This window comes from Rana temporaria, chromosome 12 (assembly GCF_905171775.1).
Source record: "Rana temporaria chromosome 12, aRanTem1.1, whole genome shotgun sequence".
Taxonomy (NCBI): domain Eukaryota; kingdom Metazoa; phylum Chordata; class Amphibia; order Anura; family Ranidae; genus Rana; species Rana temporaria.
In genome coordinates, this window is record NC_053500.1 from 96,564,361 (window position 1) to 96,585,900 (window position 21,540).

Genomic DNA, 21,540 nt, shown 5'->3' on the forward strand with positions numbered 1-21,540 from the left:
GTCTCTGACCATCCCCTGTAGCATGTCCGCACAGTCTCTGACCATCCCCTGTATCATGTCCGCACGCTCTCTGACCATCCCCTGTAGCATATCCGCACACTCCCTGACCATCTGTGGGGATGGTGTTTGGAGTATCTTTATCTGCTGATTGTTAAACTTTCTGGGCATACACATATTGCAATTGTGTAGGATCTGGGCCTGCTGTCTCTCCATCCCTCTTTCTCTCCTTTTTTTCCTTCTCTCTCCTTCCGTTCCTATCCGCCCTTTTTTTTTCCCCTTTTTTTTTTTTTTTCCTCACCCTCTATCCGTATTTCTACCATTCAGAGCTGGACTGGTGTAGCTAGCCTGACAGAAAGCAGCAGCAACAGCTGCTGCCGCTATGTCACCCAGGCAGACCACCGGATGGATTGGGCATTCACAGCTTCAACACAAACCCACACCACTGGAGATGCCGGAAGGAACAGACAGTGACGTGGAGGAGATGGGAAGTATCCCGTTTTGGAGGCCATCTGGTCTTCAGTGCATTTTTTTTCCAAGTTCTACCAGGTGTCCAAGGTTCTGGAGATGCAGCTTTCGCTGATAGATTATTTCAGCAGCACACTGTGTTGGCCCTGGGACCCTTGTTTGGTCTGTTGACACAATTCTGTTTGCCTTGTTACCCATCCTTTTTATTATCTGCTTGAGGAGGTCCCAGGGTCTGATTATCCAGCTTTTTTGTACTGTATGATTTAAGAGGTGTTTAGACTTAAAATAGACTGTAAATTAATTTTTTTGGCATACAGTACAGCAGGGCTCGACAAATCCCGGGCGCCAGGTCGCCATGGCGACTAGAAATAGGGTCCTGGCGACTTGGCTTGGAAGGGGGGGCAAAAATTTTTATTTTTTTATTTTTTGTGTGCTGGCACCATCTGGTGGTGAGCCGTTGGTATTACAAGTTATTACCATCAGATGTGTAAGCTAGCGCCATCTGGTGGTGGTCGTTGGTATCACAAGTTAAGCATTACAAGTTAAACAGCAATTCTAATGTAATTTTTCACTATTTTCACTGCCATCTTCTTCTCTAATTAGAACCCCCAAACATGATATTTATTTTTTTATCCTAACACCCTAGAGAATAAAATGGCGATCGTTGCAATACTTTCTGTCATGCCGTATTTGCGCAGCGGTCTTGCAAGAGCACTTTTTTTGGGAAAAAATTACACTTTTTTAAATTAAAAAATAAGACAACAGTAAAGTTATCCCCATTTTTTTTTTAATATTATGAAAGATAATGTTACGCCGAGTAAATTGATACCCAACATGTCACGCTTTAAAATTACGTCCGCTCGTGGAATGCCGACAAACTTTTACCCTTTAAAATCTCCATAGGCGACGTTTAAAAAACTCTACAGGTTGCATGTTTTGAGTTACAGAGGAGGTCTAGAGCTAGAATTATTGCTCTCGCTCTACCAATCGCGGCGATACCTTACATGTGTGGTTTGAACACCGTTTACATATGCGGTCGCTGCTCACGTATGTGTTCGCTTCTGCGTGCAAGCTCGTCGGGACGGGGTGCGTTTTCTGGCTCCTAACTTTTTTAGCTGGCTCCTAGATTCCAAGCAAATTTGTCAACCCCTGCAGTACAGGATACAGACCACCATCCCCTTAGTTTTTGTGTTGCTCTGCTTGCTTAAAAACGGAGGCATAGGGTAGGGTTATAAGAGTACTCTGAGGGAGACAAGTCCAGCGAGCTTTGCCAGTGTCCAGTCTAGAGGTCGACCAATATATAGTCTGGCCGATATTTTGCCATTTTTAAGAAATCGGCATCGGCCGATTATTATGCAAATTATGCCGATTAACACTGTGCTGTAATTGGGAGCTAGTATGGGTGTGCCTGGTGTCACCTGACATCAGATTTGTAGGCAACTTTAACGAACAGCAACAGGTAGTGGGGAAAAGAGCAGTGGGGACACAGCGGGCACAGGAAGGTCTGCTCTCTCTTTTTTTAGAGCAATTATGAAGGTTTCAGGATATAATACACATAAATCAGAATTCTAGATCAGGGTGAAAGCTTACACAGACTGCAAATGGCTATAAAAAGCATTTCATGATATTTTAACAAACCAAACAACCAAGTTTGAACTATTTCATCTTACATTACTTGTCTTTCAGCACTCCTACACATATAAATACAGATTTAAATTAATACAATTAAATGGCAATTTGGCAGGGCTTAGACATGAAAACAGGAAAACTCCACCTCAATAACAGCATAAAACGAAATCAAAGAGGGATGCATAGGAGGCTTTTCCGTCATTCCATGCGGTATGATTTTAAGGCAGGAATTTTTACTTTTAAAATGAATTGCATGTCCATTTTAATAAATGTTTGTTAGAAAATAGCACACTTGACTTCTCTGTTTTGTATTTAGGTTCCGCTACTACCAAAATGTCTGCACATCCAGTTATTCATTTGTCTGGTGGGACTGGGCCAGATGGGAGAAGGAGATTGACTGGATGGCTCTTAATGGAATCAATATGCCCCTTGCGTTCACAGGGCAGGAGGTTATATGGCAAAAGGTAAGACATTTTGATTAGGTACACACCTTAACCACTTAAGGACCTTGCCTGTTTTTCAGATTTGGTGTTTACAAGATTAAAACATTTTTTTTTGCTAGAAAATTACTTAAAACCCCCAAACATTATTTATATATTTTTTCTAACACCCTAGAGAATAAAATGGCGGTCATTGCAATACTTTTTCTCATACCGTATTTGCACAGCGGTCTTACAAGCGCACTTTTTTTGGAAAAAAAATCAAATTTTTTCAATAAAAAAAATAAGAGGACAGTTAAGTTAGCCCAATGTTTTTTATATTGTGAAAGATATTCTTCAAAATTGCACCCGCTCGTGGAATGGCGTCAAACTTTTACCCTTTACCCGACGTTTAATTTCTAAAATTCTATAGGTTGCATCTTTTGAGTTACAGAGGAGGTCTAGGGCTAGAATTATTGTTCTAACGATCGTGGTGATACCTCACTTGTGTGGTTTGAACACCGTTTTCATATGCGGGCGCTACTCACGTATGCGTTCGCTTCTGCGCGCTAGCTCGTCGGGACGGGACGCTTTAAATTTTTTTTTTATAGGGCATCATTGGACATTTAAAACCAGCACCAATACCCTTGCCTCGGTCTCGTAATAGTGACCTGCATCGGGACCGCCCCAGGGTGCAGTTTACTAAAATTTTTGGTCCGAAAACATCCCGATTTCCATCTCCCTTGTTACCTCCTCCCATGCTCAACCTCAGGACTGCTCCATAACCTCTGGAACTCCCCGCCCCCATATATCCAGTCAGGCACTACCCTTTCCACACCTAGGTGTCCCAAAAAAACTATTTTATTCCAGGAAGCCTACCCCACCTCCACCTAAAATGTTCTCTCAGCCAGCTCCATATCAGTTAATTCCAAGCAGTTATTTTTGTTCCACCCCCTCCCCTTAGATCATAAACCCCTTGAGACGGGCTTTTCTATTCACGCCTTGCACAAACTGTTGGCACCATTTACATCCTGTTGCCCAAACTACCCAACTCCTCCCCGAATCCCAACGGAAGTTTCAGTAAGTGTAAGGGGATGTCCGGTTTGCTATAAAACCTTTCTTCAGGGGTTATTGGGGTGCAACCCGGGGTTCCTTCTATATCCATCCCAAGGACCAGAGAATAGGTACAATAGACTCCCCGAGGTAGTGTACCCTGCTGAGTACAATTCAATCATTAATCATGTGATACCAGCACCAGTACCATGGCATTCTGTATTGAGTCTAACAGCACATATACCATTGAACAAATGACAAAACCCACAAAAAGTCCATCCTTGTGACTGGATTTCAGTGATCATGCCCCTTTACCGCCTGGTAGGTTCAAGAAACACCCTAGTTACATGACTAACACCACATCGGTATCCTCTAGGACAAAGAAACAAAACTCGCCTATGTCCTAAATAATACCTAGGTGTTTCCTCCCCCGCAATGATCTCCCCATCCAGAACACAGAATGAAATACCTTCCCAACATTCCTCATTCACCACCGTGTATTGACCTGGAATGCAAAAGACCTCGTGGTCACGCTTCTGACAAAAGGAAATATCAACCTGCCCCCCAGCTTCTGTACCCTCTGATCACATGTGGGTCACTTAGCCACAAATACAACAAGATAGAATCCCCAGTCAGTAAGCCCATTGATGCCACCAGATCTACAGACCGAGTCTGCACTTTCATATATGGGATCATACAGCACCTCACCTTTCACAATCCAAACCAGTACAGCCCATCCAGGCATTTCACCACCACTTTGGATTAGTGTAAGCGACGAGTTTTGTCAAAGTCTTACTGAGCGGTGATGCTAACTCCTCAGGCTACTGCCCTTCATACAGAGATTTGTACAATCAGCTTGATACTGGTCGATAACTCTGCCTGCCCCTGCATGTTCTCTCTACCAACCTCTTAACGTGGTTGACAAAATCTTGAGCCATATTAAACTGGTTATTTATGTAACTTTGTTGAATGTTATCAAAAATGCCACGAATCTCTCTGAGCAACAAAGCCATGCTTATTGTCTGAAGCCATGGCTGTGAGTTTGTTCCCCAGGAGAGTGTTTGAGTCACAATTACTTCTATGTCATTATTTTTCACAATTTCCTATCCTTCACAACATGGTTATTGATGTGTAAGGAATCTTTTAAAGGAATTAGGAGTGAAACACTTTTTACTTTATCACCAGCTCATTATCGCACGTTGCTGTGCATTTTTTGGTATTTAAACCATTTGAGTCACATATTTACCTGCAAGCGCCATTACAACCCCACTTTTACATATGCTGATTGGTGCGTGAGCACTTTTTAGCAGTGGCTGCTGCTTTTACCATTGTCCATAATTTTAGAAACATTTTTTATATCTGTTGAGTATTAGAGTTATTGCCCTTGGTTAGGTGTGGTTTTGCGCAATGGTCCCCCCTCTTTTACATATCCTCAGGAGACCGCCGTCCACTCCATTACTACCACCCATCCCAGCTCCTATTCCCCCTATATAGTGCTGAATACACTCCTCCTCTTTTGGGTTACTCCTCAGAAATAAGCGTCCTGCGTGACCCTCATTCTGTGTCCACACATCTCTGGGAGAAAGCCACTGGTCACTTGATTCAGTGTATACACAGCACATACAGGGTCATAGGTTTTTATCAACCACTGTGAGATCCTGAAGCGCCATGTGGTGAAGACATACTGTACCCTGTTAGCCAGTGTTTATTACCTTTATTTAACAGGGCATGTTCCTGTATGTAGTTACTGGCATTACTCGTGCAGGGATTCGATCTCTCAGGTGAGACATCAACTAGGTGTACCTCTCACGTGTCCAGTAACCGAGAGCTTCTCTATAGGACTGCTAAGCTTGAGACACTGCCTCTACGAGGAAGTTTTCACCCCATTGATGTATCACCTGGCACCCTCTAGTTTGGCCAACAGACACCTTATTATGTATAAGTGCTAGTCTCCTAGGTACCTGCACCACATTCAGTTATGTCATACGTGTCATCCATTAAAACGATTTCCTTCTTTCAATTCCTGTCTGGACTCAAAACCCTCAGAACAGGATGGACTCCAGGGTGTAACCCAGTAGAGTGATAGGATAGTACCCACATTGACCGTGATATATGCACAAAGTTCCGTCCCTGCCCTTAGGGATGAGAATAGAACGAGTTGGATTTCCTAACTCTTCCCTGATATGTAGCCCAGGGCCTCCCAATGTGTTCCTGATTATCTCCAGCTCCATAGTGTTTACGGTACCCAGTGATCCACCTCCCGCTCCAAAGACAGCTGCCATTAAGCCTCTCTTTTTTTCCTAAGTGTGAAAAAAAATTGTCTGTATACCCGGATTGAAAACACCCAATACCTCATAGAGGCTGCATACCTTCTCCCTCCTCTATCAATTCGGTAATCAGACAATGTTATCCTTCACCCCTCCAAAACCAGCGGCCTTCACTATTTAGACAGGACTCGCATGAAAGACAGGAGTCTAGTGCCACACTGGGGCACTGATCTTTTTGGCATTCAAGACCGGGACAACCAGTTAAGGTACACAAGTAATCTAGGACAGGAAGGACACCTATGGATACTAACTGAGGAGAATACTGCATGCCCACACCTATATCGGAAGTGAGGGCCCTTGGAACAGCCAAGAGCTGGTATCGCCCCATACAATCTTCCTGCACAACTTTTCTCCAGACTCAACCAAAACTATACAATACGAGGCCAACCCTTTATACTTTCAACTCGTTTGCAATCAGGCAGGCCCTCGTACCACACGTCTGCAGGTAAATCTAAAAGAAATTGGAAAACAAAAATTGCATAATGTGTATCCAGCTCCACGAGCTGACCGGTGTGCCTCGAGACACACAGATATTCATTGGGCAATTGGTAACAAATAGCCACATAAAAACTGACAAACAGGAAACTCTAGGAGAAAATAGGATTGCATGGTGACACGGAAGGAAACAGGTGTGAACTACATTTTGGGGACATACAGGTAGCTAGGGACATTAGCATACCTTAGCCTAAGGCAATGCAACCTTGTACAGCCAGGCATAACAGCGGGGGAGTTTAAGCAGTCCTAAACACAAGTCCAGCCAAATTAGCACCAGACCTTTACCCTTTAGAGCTATGGAACTACACGTGTCAGCATGGCTGATCTTCAGTAATAAAAAACAGATATGCCACGGATCTATGGCCAATCCATTTCAAACTCTGGAGAATACCCCAAAACCAGTTTACCCCTAAGTGTAGTACCCCTGAATGCTTCTGAGCCTAATATTTGTGTTAAAGTGCCAATTATCCCCTGCAGTCTTACTCAACTTTTAATTTAAAAAAACTAACACGCGGACTTCAGTTAGTTGGTTCTGCTACTCAGTGGATCAGAACATGCAACCCACACTAGGTGGTCCAAAAACATAATCAAATGGACTAACTAAAAGTTAGTAATAAACATTCATTTTTTTTCCGCCTGGAAACAATCTCAACTTGTTCTTCTCTCCCCGGGAAGGAATCGGGAACAACAGGCTTCAGCAGAGAAACATGGAAAACAGGATGGATCCTATAGGAGTTAGGCAGAGCTAATTCAAAGGCCACAGCGTTTATCTTCTGCTTAATCTTAAAATTAAAAGGCCCAATGAACCTCGGACCCAACTTCCGTGAGGGAATGTGCAATCCAAGGTTGGCGGGTGACAACCAGACTTCCTCCCCGACTTCAAAAGCCAGGCACTCCTTCTTCCCTCTATCATAGAACTTCTTGTAGTCCTCCTGGGCCTACTGCATCATTTCCTGGAGTTTCCAGGAATTCAACTGGGACGGAAGTTATGTGATCCTGTACGGCTGGAACAGATATCTCGGGGATGAAATTGGGGAGAAATTAAGGGTGGACCAAAAAGGAGTTTGACTGGTGGTGGAATGGATGGAATTATTGTAAGCAAATTCAGCAGATGGTAGCAGGGATGACCAGTCATCCTGGGAAACCGAGCAGAAGCAACGGAGGTATTGCTCCAAAGTCTGATTCGTCCTCTCTGTCTGGTAAGCAGATGAGAGGCAAACCTTGATCTCCAGGGATTTACAAAGCTCCTTCCAGAATTTGGATGTGAATTGTACACCTCTGTCTGAGACAATGCTCTTGGGTACCCCCATGGAGCCTGACTATCTCATTAAAGAAAATTCTGGCCATGTCTGCAGCAGAAGGTGTACCCACCATGGGCAGGAAGTGTGCCATCTTGGAGAGATGGTTGATCACGACCAGAATCGTGGTGAAGCCCCCGGAAAGGAAGTAGATCAACAATGAAGTCCATGGAGACTTCCGCCCACGGTCGTTCAGGAATGGGTAGTGGTTTGAGTAAGCCCCAAGTTTTTGTATTTGGTCCTGTCTTACGCTGGCAACGGGTACATGACGTGACGTAGGCCTTGCAGTCCTGCCTCCACCTTGGCCACCAGAAGGAGCGGGAGACCAGCTCTGCAGTTTTTCCTGTCCCAAAGTGACCTGCCAATTTGTGATCATGGAAAGTGCTTAGGACCAGATGTCTGATTTCTAGAGGAACGAAGATTTTGCCTCGGGACCAGAGTAGCTCGTCACGCCTTTCCAAAGAAGAAGTTTCCTGGTCAGAACAGTGCCTGGATGCCACCTTGAGGGAGGTTAGTAGGTCAGTCTGGGAGAGAAAAAGACAATTTTGAGAGGACAGGATGGTACTAGGCTCAGATACAAGAGGGGTTTCCGGGAACATCCTGGAGAGAGCATCTGCCTTTCCATTCTTGGAGCCGGGTCTGTAGGAGATGTGGAAGTTAAATCTGGTAAAAAAAAAACCCCAACGGGCTTGTCTGGGTCTCAAATGCTTTGCTGATCGTAGGTACTCCAGATATTTATGATCGGTGAAAATCATGATGGGGTGAACTGCCCCTTCCAACAGGTATCTCCACTCCAGGTCAAATTTAATAGCTAGTAGCTCTCTATCCCCAACATCGTAATTCCTTTCCGGAGGGCTCAGCTTTCGAGAGGCGAAAGCTACCAGGTGTAGCAGAGACTTCAGTCCTTGTCTTTGAGATAGGATAGCCCCAGTGGCTGTCTCGGAGGCGTCTACCTCTATAATGAAGGGTAACGCTGGATCCGGGTGTCGCAAAACTGGTGCAGAGGTAAATGCAGATTTAAGCTTTAACAAGGCTTCCTGGGCCTCTTGCGACCAAGAAAAGCGGTTACCGTGACGTGTAAGTTTGGTGATGGGCGCTACGATAGAAGAGAATACGGTGATAAATCTTCTGTAGAAATTGGCAAACCCCAAAAAATAGTTGTACCCCTTTCTTGTCCCCTGGAGCTGGCCATTCCTGAATAGCCTTGACCTTCTGTGGATCCATAGCAACTCCGCTGTTGGAGATGATGAAACCGAGAAACTGTACGGTGGTTTTCTCGAAGTCACACTTTTCAGCCTTGAGGTACAGCTTGTGGTTCCTGAGTATAGTGAGAACTTTTTTTAACATGGACCTGGTGAAGTTCAACGGAAGCAAAGAAAATGAGGATGTCATCCAGGTATACAACTAAGAAGTCATCCAGATGTTAACGAAAAATATATCGTTGACCAGGTGCTGAAAGGTAGCTGGCGCGTTGCAAAGGGCATTACGAGGTATTCGTAATGTCCAAACCTGCATCTAAAAGCGGTCTTCCACTCATCTCCCGCTCTGATCCGGATGAGGTTATAGGCGCCCCGAAGGTCAAGTTTGGAGAAAATTTTAGCTGACCGGAAGCGTTGGAAAAGCTCAGGAATAAGGGGCAGTGGGTATCTGTTCTTAATGGTTATTTTATTCAATTCCCGGTAGTCTATACAGGGCCTTAGAGTTCCATCTTTCTTTTCCACTAAAAAGATTCCTGCTCCAGCGGGAGAGGAAGATGGACTAAAAAACGTTTCTCTAGGTTTTCGTCAATGTAAGCCTTGAGGGCTTTTAACTCCGACAGTGGAAAAATGCGGCCAAAGGGGATTTCGGATGCCTGGCAGGAGGTCAATGGGGCAGTCATAAGGCCGATGAGGAGGTAGATGGTCGGCCTGTTTGTCAAAAACGTCCCTGAACTCCAGATATACAGAGGGAACGTGTTGAAGATGCTCTGGTGAAGTTGTTATGGTAGAGCATGAAGCAGCAACAGGTGTGCGACAATGCTGAGAGCAGTATGGTGATGTGAAGCTGACCTCCTTCTTGACCCAATTTAAATGTGGTTGATGTGCCTGTAGCCAGGGGAGGCCCAAAATAATGGGAAACATGGGAGAAGGGATGAGGTCCAGCCGTAGGAGTTCTTGATGTCCAGAGTCAGTGTTGGCAAGAATAGGTCTAGTCTCCTGCGTGACTAGTCCAGAGCGAGGGAGAGAGCCATCTGCCAAGCTTATCTGTAAATGATGGTCCTTAATACGGAGGGGGAAACATAGCTTCTGAGCAAGGGTGGAATCCAAGAAGCAACTGCAAGCACCAGAATCAATTATAGCCGGTAGGCGGGTTACTCCTTCCGGTAGCTGTAGGGAGATAAAAAGGACAACTTAAGTCTGTGAAGCACTGGAAACGTGGTAGTTCAAGGCAGATTTGGATTCAAACTTACTGGGTCTCACTGGGCAGTTGCGAAGAAAATGGCCAGCACCCCCACAGTAGAGGCAGAGGTTGGCTTGACGCCTGCGCTGTCTTTCTTCAGGGGTAAGAGGAGCACGAACTAGGCCAAGCTGCATAGACTCCGGATCGGAGACAGGAGTGGCTGATGGAACTGGGAGAGGCGGATGCACTGGAGCTGACCTCGGAGGGATCCAATTGGGACGGGTAGCTTGGAAACCTTCGGAACGCCACTCCCGTAAATGCCTGTCCAGTTGAGTGGCAGACTGAATCAGGTCTTCCAGAGTGGCAGGAGTTTCAGTTCTCGCTAGCTCATCCTTGAGAGCTTCCGAAAGTCCCTGTCGGAACTGATATTTTAAAGCCGCCTCATTCCAACCAGTATCGGCTGACCATATCCGAAATTCAGCGGTATAGTCTTCGACTGGTCTCCTTCCTTGATTTAGGCTATAGACGGTAGTCTCAGCCGTAGCTGTACGCTGAGGGTCATCATAAAGCTTTGCCATATATCAAAGAAGGTGTCAATGGAATCCAACACTGGTCTTCTTTGCTCCATTAGGCCATGAGCCCAAGCTTGCGGCTCCCCAGCAAGGAGGGATATGACAAAGCCCACTTTCATGCCCTCTGAAAAGAAAGTCCTGGGCTGAAGTGCAAGATATAAGAAACAGGCATTCTTGAAAGCCCGGTACTTCCTGCGATCACCTGCAAATCGCTCGGGTGTGGGGACTCTAGGCTCTGGATGAGTCACCACTACGGACGGGCTTGCGGGGGCCTAAGGGACTGAAGCCCCAGTAGAAGGCACCACAGTTGGAGCTGAGGGTCCAGGTGATCTGGCTAGATGCTGAAGACGGACATCAATCTGAAGGTATCCTTCCTGCAATTTTTGCACAGCTTCCGTAAGTGCGCAGACCTGCTGGCAGAGGGTCTCGAAAGGCGAGTGCGCCCTGTTGGCCTCGGACATCTGGCTGGTTTGTACTGTCAGATATGTACTCACCGAGGCCGAGATGCAGAGAGCGGCTCACCTTTGCGACTTGGCGCACTCCGCCCCCCTGGGCGCGAAGAGGCACCGGTTACCAGCAGAGAAGCTGAATGTTGATAGTAGATCAGGTGGTGCTGGACAAGGAGCCCACTAGGTAGAAGGTAAATGGGAACAGGCCGTAAGTCAGGTACCAGAGAAGTTCAGATAACTGAGAGCAAGTTCAAGGATGAGACTGTAAGCAGGTCCGGGATGCAGGCCAGGGTCAAGGGGCTGGAAAAGCTAACAGGTCCGAAGTACAAGCCAGAGGTCAGGGGTTGGAGACAGCAGCAGATCCAGAGAGGCAAGCCAGGGGTCAGGTTCAGGAGAGAGAGCAGAGTCGTCAGGTCAATCCTGGTCACGAGTTCAGGCACAGGTACGGGAAGTTTCAACAGGCAGGAGCTGACAACAAACCAGCAACTCGTCATGAGACTGGGGCTGGTTTAAGTAGGCAGGCCAGGACTCTGGTGCGCGCGCCAAACCGCGCATGCGCGCGCGCTGTTCGTGCATGGGCATGCGCCGAATCGCCACTCGGCGGCTGGCCATGTTAGTCCTCTGACAGTTTATTTATGCAATTCGTGTTTTGTTATATACAATATCTCACAAAAGTGAGTACACCCCTAACATTTTTGTAAATATTTTATTATATCTTTTCACGTGACAACACTGAATAAATTACACGTTGCTACAATGTAAAGTAGTGAGTGTACAGCTTGTATACAGGCGGTTCCCTACTTAGGGCAGTCCCCTACTTACAAACATCCGACTTACAAACGACTCCTACTTACAAACGGAGGGAGACAACAGGAAGTGAGAGGAAATCTACCCTTGGGAAGTGAAATTCTCTCCTGTAAGAGTTAATATGGGAAAAAGGTGCCTCCTGATGCTTTATCACCCATCCTTGTTTCCCTAATAAACCAAAATTCTCAAAATCCTATCGTCATTGGGACAGAAAGTGAGGTGAAATCTTCTGAACAGATGAACAGACAGCAAAACAAATGTTACAGGGGTGATAACCCTTTTTTAACAAAAATTGGGATATTATTATAACAAAAAGTAAAAAATATTGTGTTTTTTTCAAAAATGTTTGTCTTTTTTGTTTATAGCGCAAAAAATAAAAACCGCAGAGATGATCAAATACCACCAAAAGAAAGCTCTATTTGTGGGAAAAAAATGATAAAAATATCATTTGGGTACAGTGTTGTATGATCGCGCAATTGTCATTCAAAATGCAACAGCGCTGAAAGCTGAAAATTGGTCTGGGCAGGAAGGGGGTTTAAGTGCCCAGTAATGAAGTGGTTAAGAACAAACCTACAGTCCCTATCTTGTTTGTAACCCGGGGACCGCCTGTAACAGTGTAAATTTAAAAAAATAAGTGAACAAATATCTGCGCTAACTGAAAAAAACTACTACAAAGCAGCCAGCACAGTTTGTAGATAAGCAAACAGTAACAATATAATCCAATGTGCAGCGCTCAAAATCAAATGGAAAATTAGTCCATGTAAACAGTGTGTGTAAAAAGTCCTCAAAAGTGTATGTTCATCAACAATTGAAGATATAGGACCTCCAAATGGCGATCGCCCTTCCAACAGACTGTGCAGGTGAGAACGGCTATCCACAGGCAGCATTAATGATCGAATGACATCTCGAATGTCATGAAGATCCATAAGCGTACATTGCATTCAACAGCACATGTATGGTCATAAAATGCAGAGAAGAAACGGCAATAGTAAAGCCCGTAGGTAAAACCAATATACAATTTATTGTATGGTACTTACAAACGGACAGGTAAAATAGGCATCAAAGAAAATAGAACTCCGCGGCTCTTAGCGTACTTGTGTTAGTCAGCCTTACATGTTTCATCCTAATGGGATATCTTCAGAGGCGTGGCCTCAGACACAAGCACGCTCATATATATGCAAAAAATTCAAGCCAACTGGGCCCATGATAGGCAGCCATAGCTTCACAAAACATCTGTGTCCCATAAGCAGGATCATCCATCTCCTTCCGCACATGCCCAGTGCAATCAGGGAGGTGGAAGAGCCAAGCAAAGAGCACCTAAATGACAGTGGCAGAGAATACACTGCTCACTCACACTAACCTGGTGGTCAGGGATCAGGGAAATGTATTTAAATTCCCCTTCCGGGGTGCCGAGATCGCGGCGGTCCTCACGCATGCGCAATAGCGCACCAACGCGCTCGCGTGCCGGGGGGACAGCAAACAAGTGGAGGAACCAAAGTGTTATAGCGGTACAAACAAAGTGGCACTCACCCAGGAAACGGCGCAATAACACCAACGGTGGCCAAATGGAGAACAGCACCAGATAGCAACATCCGGGTCACAGAATAAACTCTGTGACACCGGAATAAGAATGACAGCTTGCGTAATTACCCATATAATGCCATAATATTACATTTAACAAATCTAAAATGGCAGAACAATAAAAAATATTGAATAATAGCTAATAAATAACAATATGTATAGGCAGCATATGGCAGCATAAATACACAAGTAGGCAAATGACATTAGTCAGACAGGATGATAAATAGGAGGCTCATTACACCTACAAACTGCAAATAGCTGATCTTAATACTACTTATGAAAGAATGTACTAAGATATGATAACAATCACAAAAACTGATAAATAATGCAAATTGAATAAAATAATAAATTAAAATGAAAAACAAAAAATAAAAATAAAGATGAAAATGAATGAAAATAGAAATAAAAAATAAAAATAACAATAAATTGAAAAAAATAATAATAAAAACGTGGATACAATAAAATATAAAGAGGATTAATGTAATGTAAAATAAATAAATAAATAAATAAATAAATAAATAAAAAAAATAATAATGAAAAGTGCAAAAAAAAAGATAAAGAGAATACACAAAAAAAAATTAAAATAAAATAAAAAATGATTTAACTATTAATGATAAAACAATTTATATCCCAATCGACATTCAAGCCGAAAGGGGTATAACATTTTAGGTCGTAGATCCAGCGAGTTTCGAGTTTGGAAATCTCTTGCGTGGATGAACTACCGCGCCAGTAAGGATTAAATCGGTCAATGGCTATAAAAGTGGTTCCCTTAGGATTCTTTTTATGGTGCTCCAAAAAGTGTCTAGACACTGTATGTTTCAGAAAACCTTTTCTGATGTTTGCGGTAGAAAGTACATAATGGTTTTTTTTGGAGCTAAGGGAACCAAATATTCTTTCTCTTTTTTGTTGAGTAAATTAGTGTGATGACCCTTATCAACAAGGACAACCAGTTCTTTTTTTATATTTGAAAACAGGATCATGTTTCAACGGTATATACGTGTGGGTGTCAGATAAGATCCTATTCATCTCAGAGATGTAGGAACTTTTATCCATCACCACTATACCGCCACCCTTATCCGCAGGGCGGATGATGATGTCATTACGCTGTTTCAGAGACTCCAATGCCTCACGAAAACGGGAATCACGATAACCTCTTTTGATTTTAAGTTTATCAATGTCTTTCAACACTAATTCCTTAAAAACAGAAACAGACAGTGGGATGAACCCAGGAGGGTTAAAGAGGGAGGCATTAGCAAGGCCAGAATGTCTGACCTCACTTGCCTCACCCCTACTAGTGACAACAGTTTTGGACAAAAAATATCTTTTGATATTTATTTTCCTGATGTATTTTTGTACATCGATAAAGGCCCCAAACTTGCTGAGAGGTTTATCTGGAGCAAACTTGAGCCCATGATCGAGCACAAACTTTTCATTGTCGGAGAGAGTGTTGCTGAGTTTGAAAATCCCAGCTTCCCTTACACTCTTCGCCTTTTTGGATCGATTTCTCCTCCCCCCTCTGGTCCCTCTCCTTGTTCTCCCCCTATTTTTTTGGTTTCCTGTGGGACCTTGGGAAAAAAAGAAGAGGACGATGTGGATGGGCCAGGATGATAAGGGGGTCCTTGATTGTAATATTGGGGCCTTCTAGGTGGATAACGACCTGGACTGTCCCATCCTGGTTGTCCATATTCTGGACGTATCTTCCCTGGGGTAGGGATGGATGGATGTTGAACAATATAACGATCAACATATTCCTGTTCTTCATAGTCATCATAATAATCACGATAGAATCCCAAAGGACCAAATCGATTGTGTGTAGGAATATCTTCCCGCGTGTTACGATGAAAACTATCCTGATAAGCGTGATGATTAGAAGCCTAATTACCAGACCCATTGCCCTCGTTAGGGGGGGGTCTGGGTGGGAAGGGCTTCTTATTTATAGGAACCCTTCGCCAACCTCCCCTAGGTGTGTTACCTTGATTGTTTTCTCTGTGATTACCTTGAGACACAGAGGGAACAGAGGCTCTGATAGGTGCAGCAGGCCTAAGAGGGGGTTCTGCTCCTCCTTCAGCAGAGACCAATCTCTTGACCTGCCATTTAAACACCTGACCAGATTTATAGTCCTCAAAATCTCTCACAAACTTATTTTTCTTTTAACATTTTTGGTCTAGGTCCTCTTTATCAAGAACCTTTTTGAGATTGTCAGACTTGGTTTTATACTCCTCTGAATCCTTAAAAGATCCTTTAGCTCAGATATTTCGTTGGTGCGCTATTGCGCATTCGCGAGGACCGCCGCGATCTCGGCACCGGAAGGGGAATTGGAATACATTTCCCTGATCCCTGACCACCAGGTTAGTGTGTGAGTGAGCAGTGTATTCACTGCCACTGTCATTTAGGTGCTGCCATATGCTGGAAAATTCTGCCATATGCAGCCTATACATATTGTTATTATTAGTGTGAGTGAGTACTGTCATTTAGGTGCTCTTTGCTTAGATCTTCCACCTCCCTGATTGCACTGGGAATATGCGGAAGGAGATTTTTTGCATATATATGAACGTGCTTGTGTCTGAGGCCACGCCTCTGAAGATATCCCATTAGGATGAAACATGTAAGGCTGACTAACACAAGTACGCTAAGAGCTGCGGAGTTCTATTTCCTTTGATGCCTGTTTTACCTGTCCGTTTGTAAGTACCATACAATAAATTGTATATTGGTTTTACCTACGGGCTTTACTATTGCTGTTTCTTCTCTGCATTTTATGACCATACATGTGCTGTTGAACGCAATGTACGCTTGTGGACCTTCATGACGATGGAGATGTCATTCCATCATTAATGCTGCCCGTGGATAGCTGTTCTCACCTGCACAGTCTGTTGGAAGGGCGATCGCCATTTACCTGCAAGTTATTTGATTACATGCCCATAATGCTATTGTTCTGGTAAGCGGTTTGTTTGCGCGGTGGTGTGGTGTATCTCTCTCTTTTTCAAGTTTGCACACTGGAACTTTGGTGGAGATCCTATATCTTCAATTGTTGATGAACATACACTTTTGAGGACTTTTTACACACACTGTTTACATGGACTCATTTTCCATTTGATTTTGAGAGCTGCACATTGGATTATAACAGTGTAAATTTGCTGTCCACTCAAAATAACTCAACACACAGCCATTAATGTCTAAACCACTGGAGTCCTCATCCAGTCCTCCATGACAACATCACGGAGCTGGTGGATGTTGGAGGCCTTGCGCTCCTCCACCTTCCATTTGAGTATGCACCACAGTTGCTCAATAGGGTTTAGGTCTGGAGACATGCTTGGCCAGTCCATCACCTTTACACTCAGCTTCTTTAGCAAGGCAGTGGTCATCTTGGAGGTGTGTTTGGGGTCGTTATCATGTTGGAATACTGCCCTCCGGCCCAGTCTCTGAAGGGAAGGGGATCATGCTCTGCTTCAGTAGGTCACAGTACATGTTGGCATTCATGGTTCTCTCAATGAACTGTAGCTCCCCATTTCCAGCAGCACTCATGCAGCCCCAGACCATGACACTTCCACCACCATGCTTGACTGTTAAACCACTGTACGGTTGTCATGGAAGGCATCCCAGCAGTATGGCCACCAGCAGCAATGGTGGTGGAATCCAGTTCCGGCGCATGCGCGGTAGCGCGCAGCGGGAGCGCGCGTGGTGACGGGGTTTGGCGCCAAACACCCTATTTAAAGCAGCCAGTCCTCCACCATTTTTCTGTCCAGTCTACAGCGTATCCTTGGAGTATCCTGTATCCGCATACCTGTTGTTCCCTGATTACCTGACCTGGCTTCCTTCTGACCATTCCTGCCTGCCACATTTCTCTGATCCCGGCTACGTCTGACCACCGCACCTGCCTTGCCCCTTGCTCTGCCCGCCTGTTATACCGACCCGGCCTGGACTTTAACCACCCCTTTGGATTCTGCTCTGGCTTCTGATCTACCCGTCTGTGTTTGACCCGGTCTGCTTCACCTGCTTGGTTCCTGTCCCGCAAGTGCCGTGCTTCTATCCCAGCTTGCTGTTGGTATCCTGCCAGGACTTCGGTGCGCCTCTCTACTGCTGCATCCAGCAGCTACTCTACTACTTACCAACCAGGCGCTTGTGTCCCTCTGAACTCCTGACCCCCTGTCTACTCTACCAGGGGCTCCTGAGTCCGAGGCTTACGAGAGGCCGCTCCCTGCACGTTGGGCTCCACTACCAGGTACGTGACAACGGTCTTGGACACCGTGCTGCAGCTCAGTTTCTGGGTCTTGGCAATCTTCGTATAGCCTAGGCCAGCCCTCAATACTTCCATTTGCCTGCTTGCATTTGGCGAGTGGATTTAAGCTGGGAGTGAGTGATGACAGGGCTGCATTACCAACAGTCCAATCTGTGCCTACACTTAGAGCCCTGCTGCGATTGGCGGCTGAGGAGGAAAGGTGCGTGCCCAGGAAAAGTAGTCTGGTGAGCAACACAGGCAGAGCAGTACACAGGTGCTCTCCCTATAATTTTCTTCAAGCCATGGGAACTGATGGTATGTCCTCTCTGAGCCCGGGTTCCCGCCCCGGCCGATGTAGCTTGAGAGCAGGAAGGAATGAGTGAGCAGGAGGACTGCGATAATCGGCACTCCGTGTGTTCCAGGTAGACAGTGCAGCGCTCACCGAGCGTTGCCCTGACAAGAGAGCAGCAGCCTTCCAGTTTGTGCAGTTTTCTTCTCCTTGTGCTCTATTTAAGTCTCCAGCAGTTCAGCCAGAACAGTGTGAGCAGACTGGTCTCAATACGTGCTGTGTAGTGTCAGTGTGCCCTAGGGATCCACACACCCACATTGTTATTGACACCACAGCACAGCGCCGCTGCGCTGTGGTGTCAATGGCTATGTGGGTGTGTGGATCTCGGTGCTGGATTGTACTCCCCCCTCCCCCCCTGCTGTGCTGCAGCTCCTCTCCTCACTGCCAGATTGAATGAAAGGGGGAAGTGGGGACATGCAAGCGTGGAGCTGCACACAGGGGCTCCTGATGATGAGAGTGGGTAGAATAGAAATGTGGGAGAGCGAGGAAGTTAGATGGGGTTGGAGAGGAGACGGGAAGAGACCTGGTTCTAGAGAGTGGAGGAGGAGGCTTGAACATAGGAAGAGGGAGAGCATAAATTGCAGAAGAGAAAAAAGACCATGTCCCTCTGGTCTGCCCCCAGTGCCCTGTCCCTCTGGTCTGCCCCCAGTGCCCTGTCCCTCTGGTCTGCCCCCAGTGCCCTGTCCCTCTGGTCTGCCCCCAGTGCCCTGTCCCTCTGGTCTGCCCCCAGTGCCCTGTCCCTCTGGTCTGCCCCAAGTGCCCCGTACCTCTGGTCTGCCCCCATTGCCCCGTCCCTCTGGTCTGCCCCCATTGCCCCATCCCTCTGGTCTGCCCCCATTGCCCCGTCCCTCTGGTCTGCCCCCATTGCCCCGTCCCTCTGGTCTGCCCCCATTGCCCCGTCCCTCTGGTCTGCCCCCATTGCCCCGTCCCTCTGGTCTGCCCCCATTGCCCCGTCCCTCTGGTCTGCCCCCATTGCCCCGTCCATCTGGTCTGCCCCCATTGCCCCGTCCCTCTGGTCTGCCCCCATTGCCCCGTCCCTCTGGTCTGCCCCCATTGCCCCGTCCATCTGGTCTGCCCCCATTGCCCCGTCCATCTGGTCTGCCCCCATTGCCCCGTCCCTCTGGTCTGCCCCCATTGCCCCGTCCCTCTGGTCTGCCCCCATTGCCCCGTCCCTCTGGTCTGCCCCCATTGCCCCGTCCCTCTGGTCTGCCCCCATTGCCCCGTCCCTCTGGTTTTCCGCCAGTGCCATGTCCCTCTGGTTTTCCCCCAGTGCCATGTCCCTCTGGTCTGCCCCCAATGTTTTGTCCCTCTGGTCTGCCCCCAATGTTTTGTCCCTCTGGTCTGCCCCCAGTGCCATGTCCCTCTGGTCTGCCCCCAGTGCCATGTCCCTCTGGTCTGCCCCCAATGTCCTGTCCCTCTGGTCTGCCCCCAGTGCCATGTCCCTCTGGTCTGCCCCCAATGTCCTGTCCAACGTTGGTGTGACTGTAATGCCAGGGAGCGAATATACAACGTTGGTCAGCAGGTGTATGTTCTGCTTCCCCTTTGCAGAAACTCCAAGCAGCATGGAAATACCCATACACGATCACCCAGCGTCTGAATGATGTCACCTACTTGGTCAGGTTGGGAGAAGGAAGTAGACGGCAGGAAGGCCTTTCATGTGAACATGTTCAAAGTCCATCATGAGCACACGGCCTATGTCATGCTGGTCTGCAGCAGGCTGATCCACTTCTACACCTGCTAACTGACACCAGGGAGGTAGACTCAGACCTCCTGATCAACTCCAGGGAGGTAGACTCAGACCTCCTGATCAACTCCAATCTTACCACCATTTATGTACCTAGGCTGGGGAGAGTGCTGTCAATATATGGTAGCAGGTTTACTGGAAAACCTGGAATTGCACACCTTGATGTCCACCTGGTGGACGCAGGGGCACATCCTCCCAATATACAAAAACGGCATAAAGAGGGCGCCTGGGTCAGTGTAATAGTAAAAGCAAGTAACACTTTTTTCAGATACACTTACATAAAAGTATCTTGCAAGCTGAACACAAGGTGGATGTGGATCACCAATCAAGCAGTCAGCCGCCACGAGGGATGAAAAGACCACTGTGGAGATAAGCTCAGACCTGCCATATCCACCAGCTCACACCTGCTCTCACAGAGCTAGCAAGAGACCAAATCAGGATGGAGGTGTGCCGCAACGTGTTCCTGAGGCGCGGCCTCCTCAGGCCACTAAACAGACAGCCTATTGCATCTCTCTGGATGTGCTGGCTGACATTAAAAGGGAGGTTGAGGAAATGCTGCAGCTTGGGGTGATTCAGAAGTCCCACAGTGCCTGGGCATCCCCAGTAGTCCAGGTCCTTAAAAAGGATCAGACAACCAGGTTATGTGTGGACTACAGGAAGCTGAATGACATCACCACTGCATACTCCTACCCCATGCTCCCGGATTGAGGAGTTATTGCATAGGCTGATGGCTGCCCGCTAGCTCAGCGAAGCTGCCCCCCTACAATCAGCACAAATAAAAACTCAAGTGTGTTTCTTTAGTGCTACATTTGTGCTGTTTTGTGCCGCAAAAATTTACATTTGTGCTGCTTATTTTGAAGATATTAGCAATTGTTTTTTCCAGACTATGACATCACCTAGCCCCCCTACAACAGCCAAATGGCACAAAACTGGTCTTGTTGGTTAGTGCTACGTTAGTGCTGTTTTGTGCTGCTAAAATGTCCGGTCTATCTTTTATCGTTTTGCGTTATTAATGATTTATTAACCACTTCCCGACGGCCGTACGACTATATACGGCCGCAGGGTGGTTCTACTTCTCTGGGGCGCCATGTTTTTACGGCCGCCCCTTTCCGCGTTCCCCGCGCGCTCCCGAGCCAATCACAGATTGCTGTGAACGGCCAATCGGAGTGGCCGTTTGCTAGGCGATCTGTGCGGCCAATGAGAGATGATCTCAAATGTAAACATATGAGATCATTTCTTATTGCCGGCTCTCACACTGACAGCGTGCTGTCAGGGAGAGAGGAGACCGATCTGTGTCTCTTGTACATAGGGACACAGATCGGTCACCTCCCCCAGTCACCCCCCCTTCCCCCATAGTTAGAACACTATATAGGGAATACATTTAACCCCTTCCTCACCCCCTAGTGTTAACCCCTTCCCTGCCAGTCACATTTATACAGTAATTAGTGCATATTTATAGCACTGATTGCAGTATAAATGTGAATGGTGTCAAAAGTGTCCGATGTGTCCGCCATAATGTCGCAGTCGCAATAAAGATCGCAGATCGCCGCCATTACTAGTAAAAAAAATAATAAAAAATAATAATTATGTCCCTTATTTTGTAGGCGCTATAACTTTTGCGCAAACCAGTCGCTTATTGCGATTTTTTTTTTTTTACTAAAAATATGTAGAATACGTATCGGCCTAGACTGAGGGAATTTTTTTTTTTAGCTATTTATTTTTTTTTTTTTTCAAAATTGTCGCTCTATTTTTGTTTA

General features: G+C 46.3%; 1 protein-coding gene across 1 annotated transcript in view; it reads left to right on the forward strand.

Annotated features, from left to right (window-relative positions):
- Positions 1–21,540, forward strand: part of NAGLU (N-acetyl-alpha-glucosaminidase) — a 293,630-nt gene that overhangs the window by 84,893 nt on the left and 187,197 nt on the right. The window contains exon 2 of the mRNA XM_040329772.1: positions 2,411–2,558. Within this exon, the coding sequence (XP_040185706.1) occupies positions 2,411–2,558 (148 nt within the window). The remainder of the gene's footprint in view (positions 1–2,410; positions 2,559–21,540) is intronic.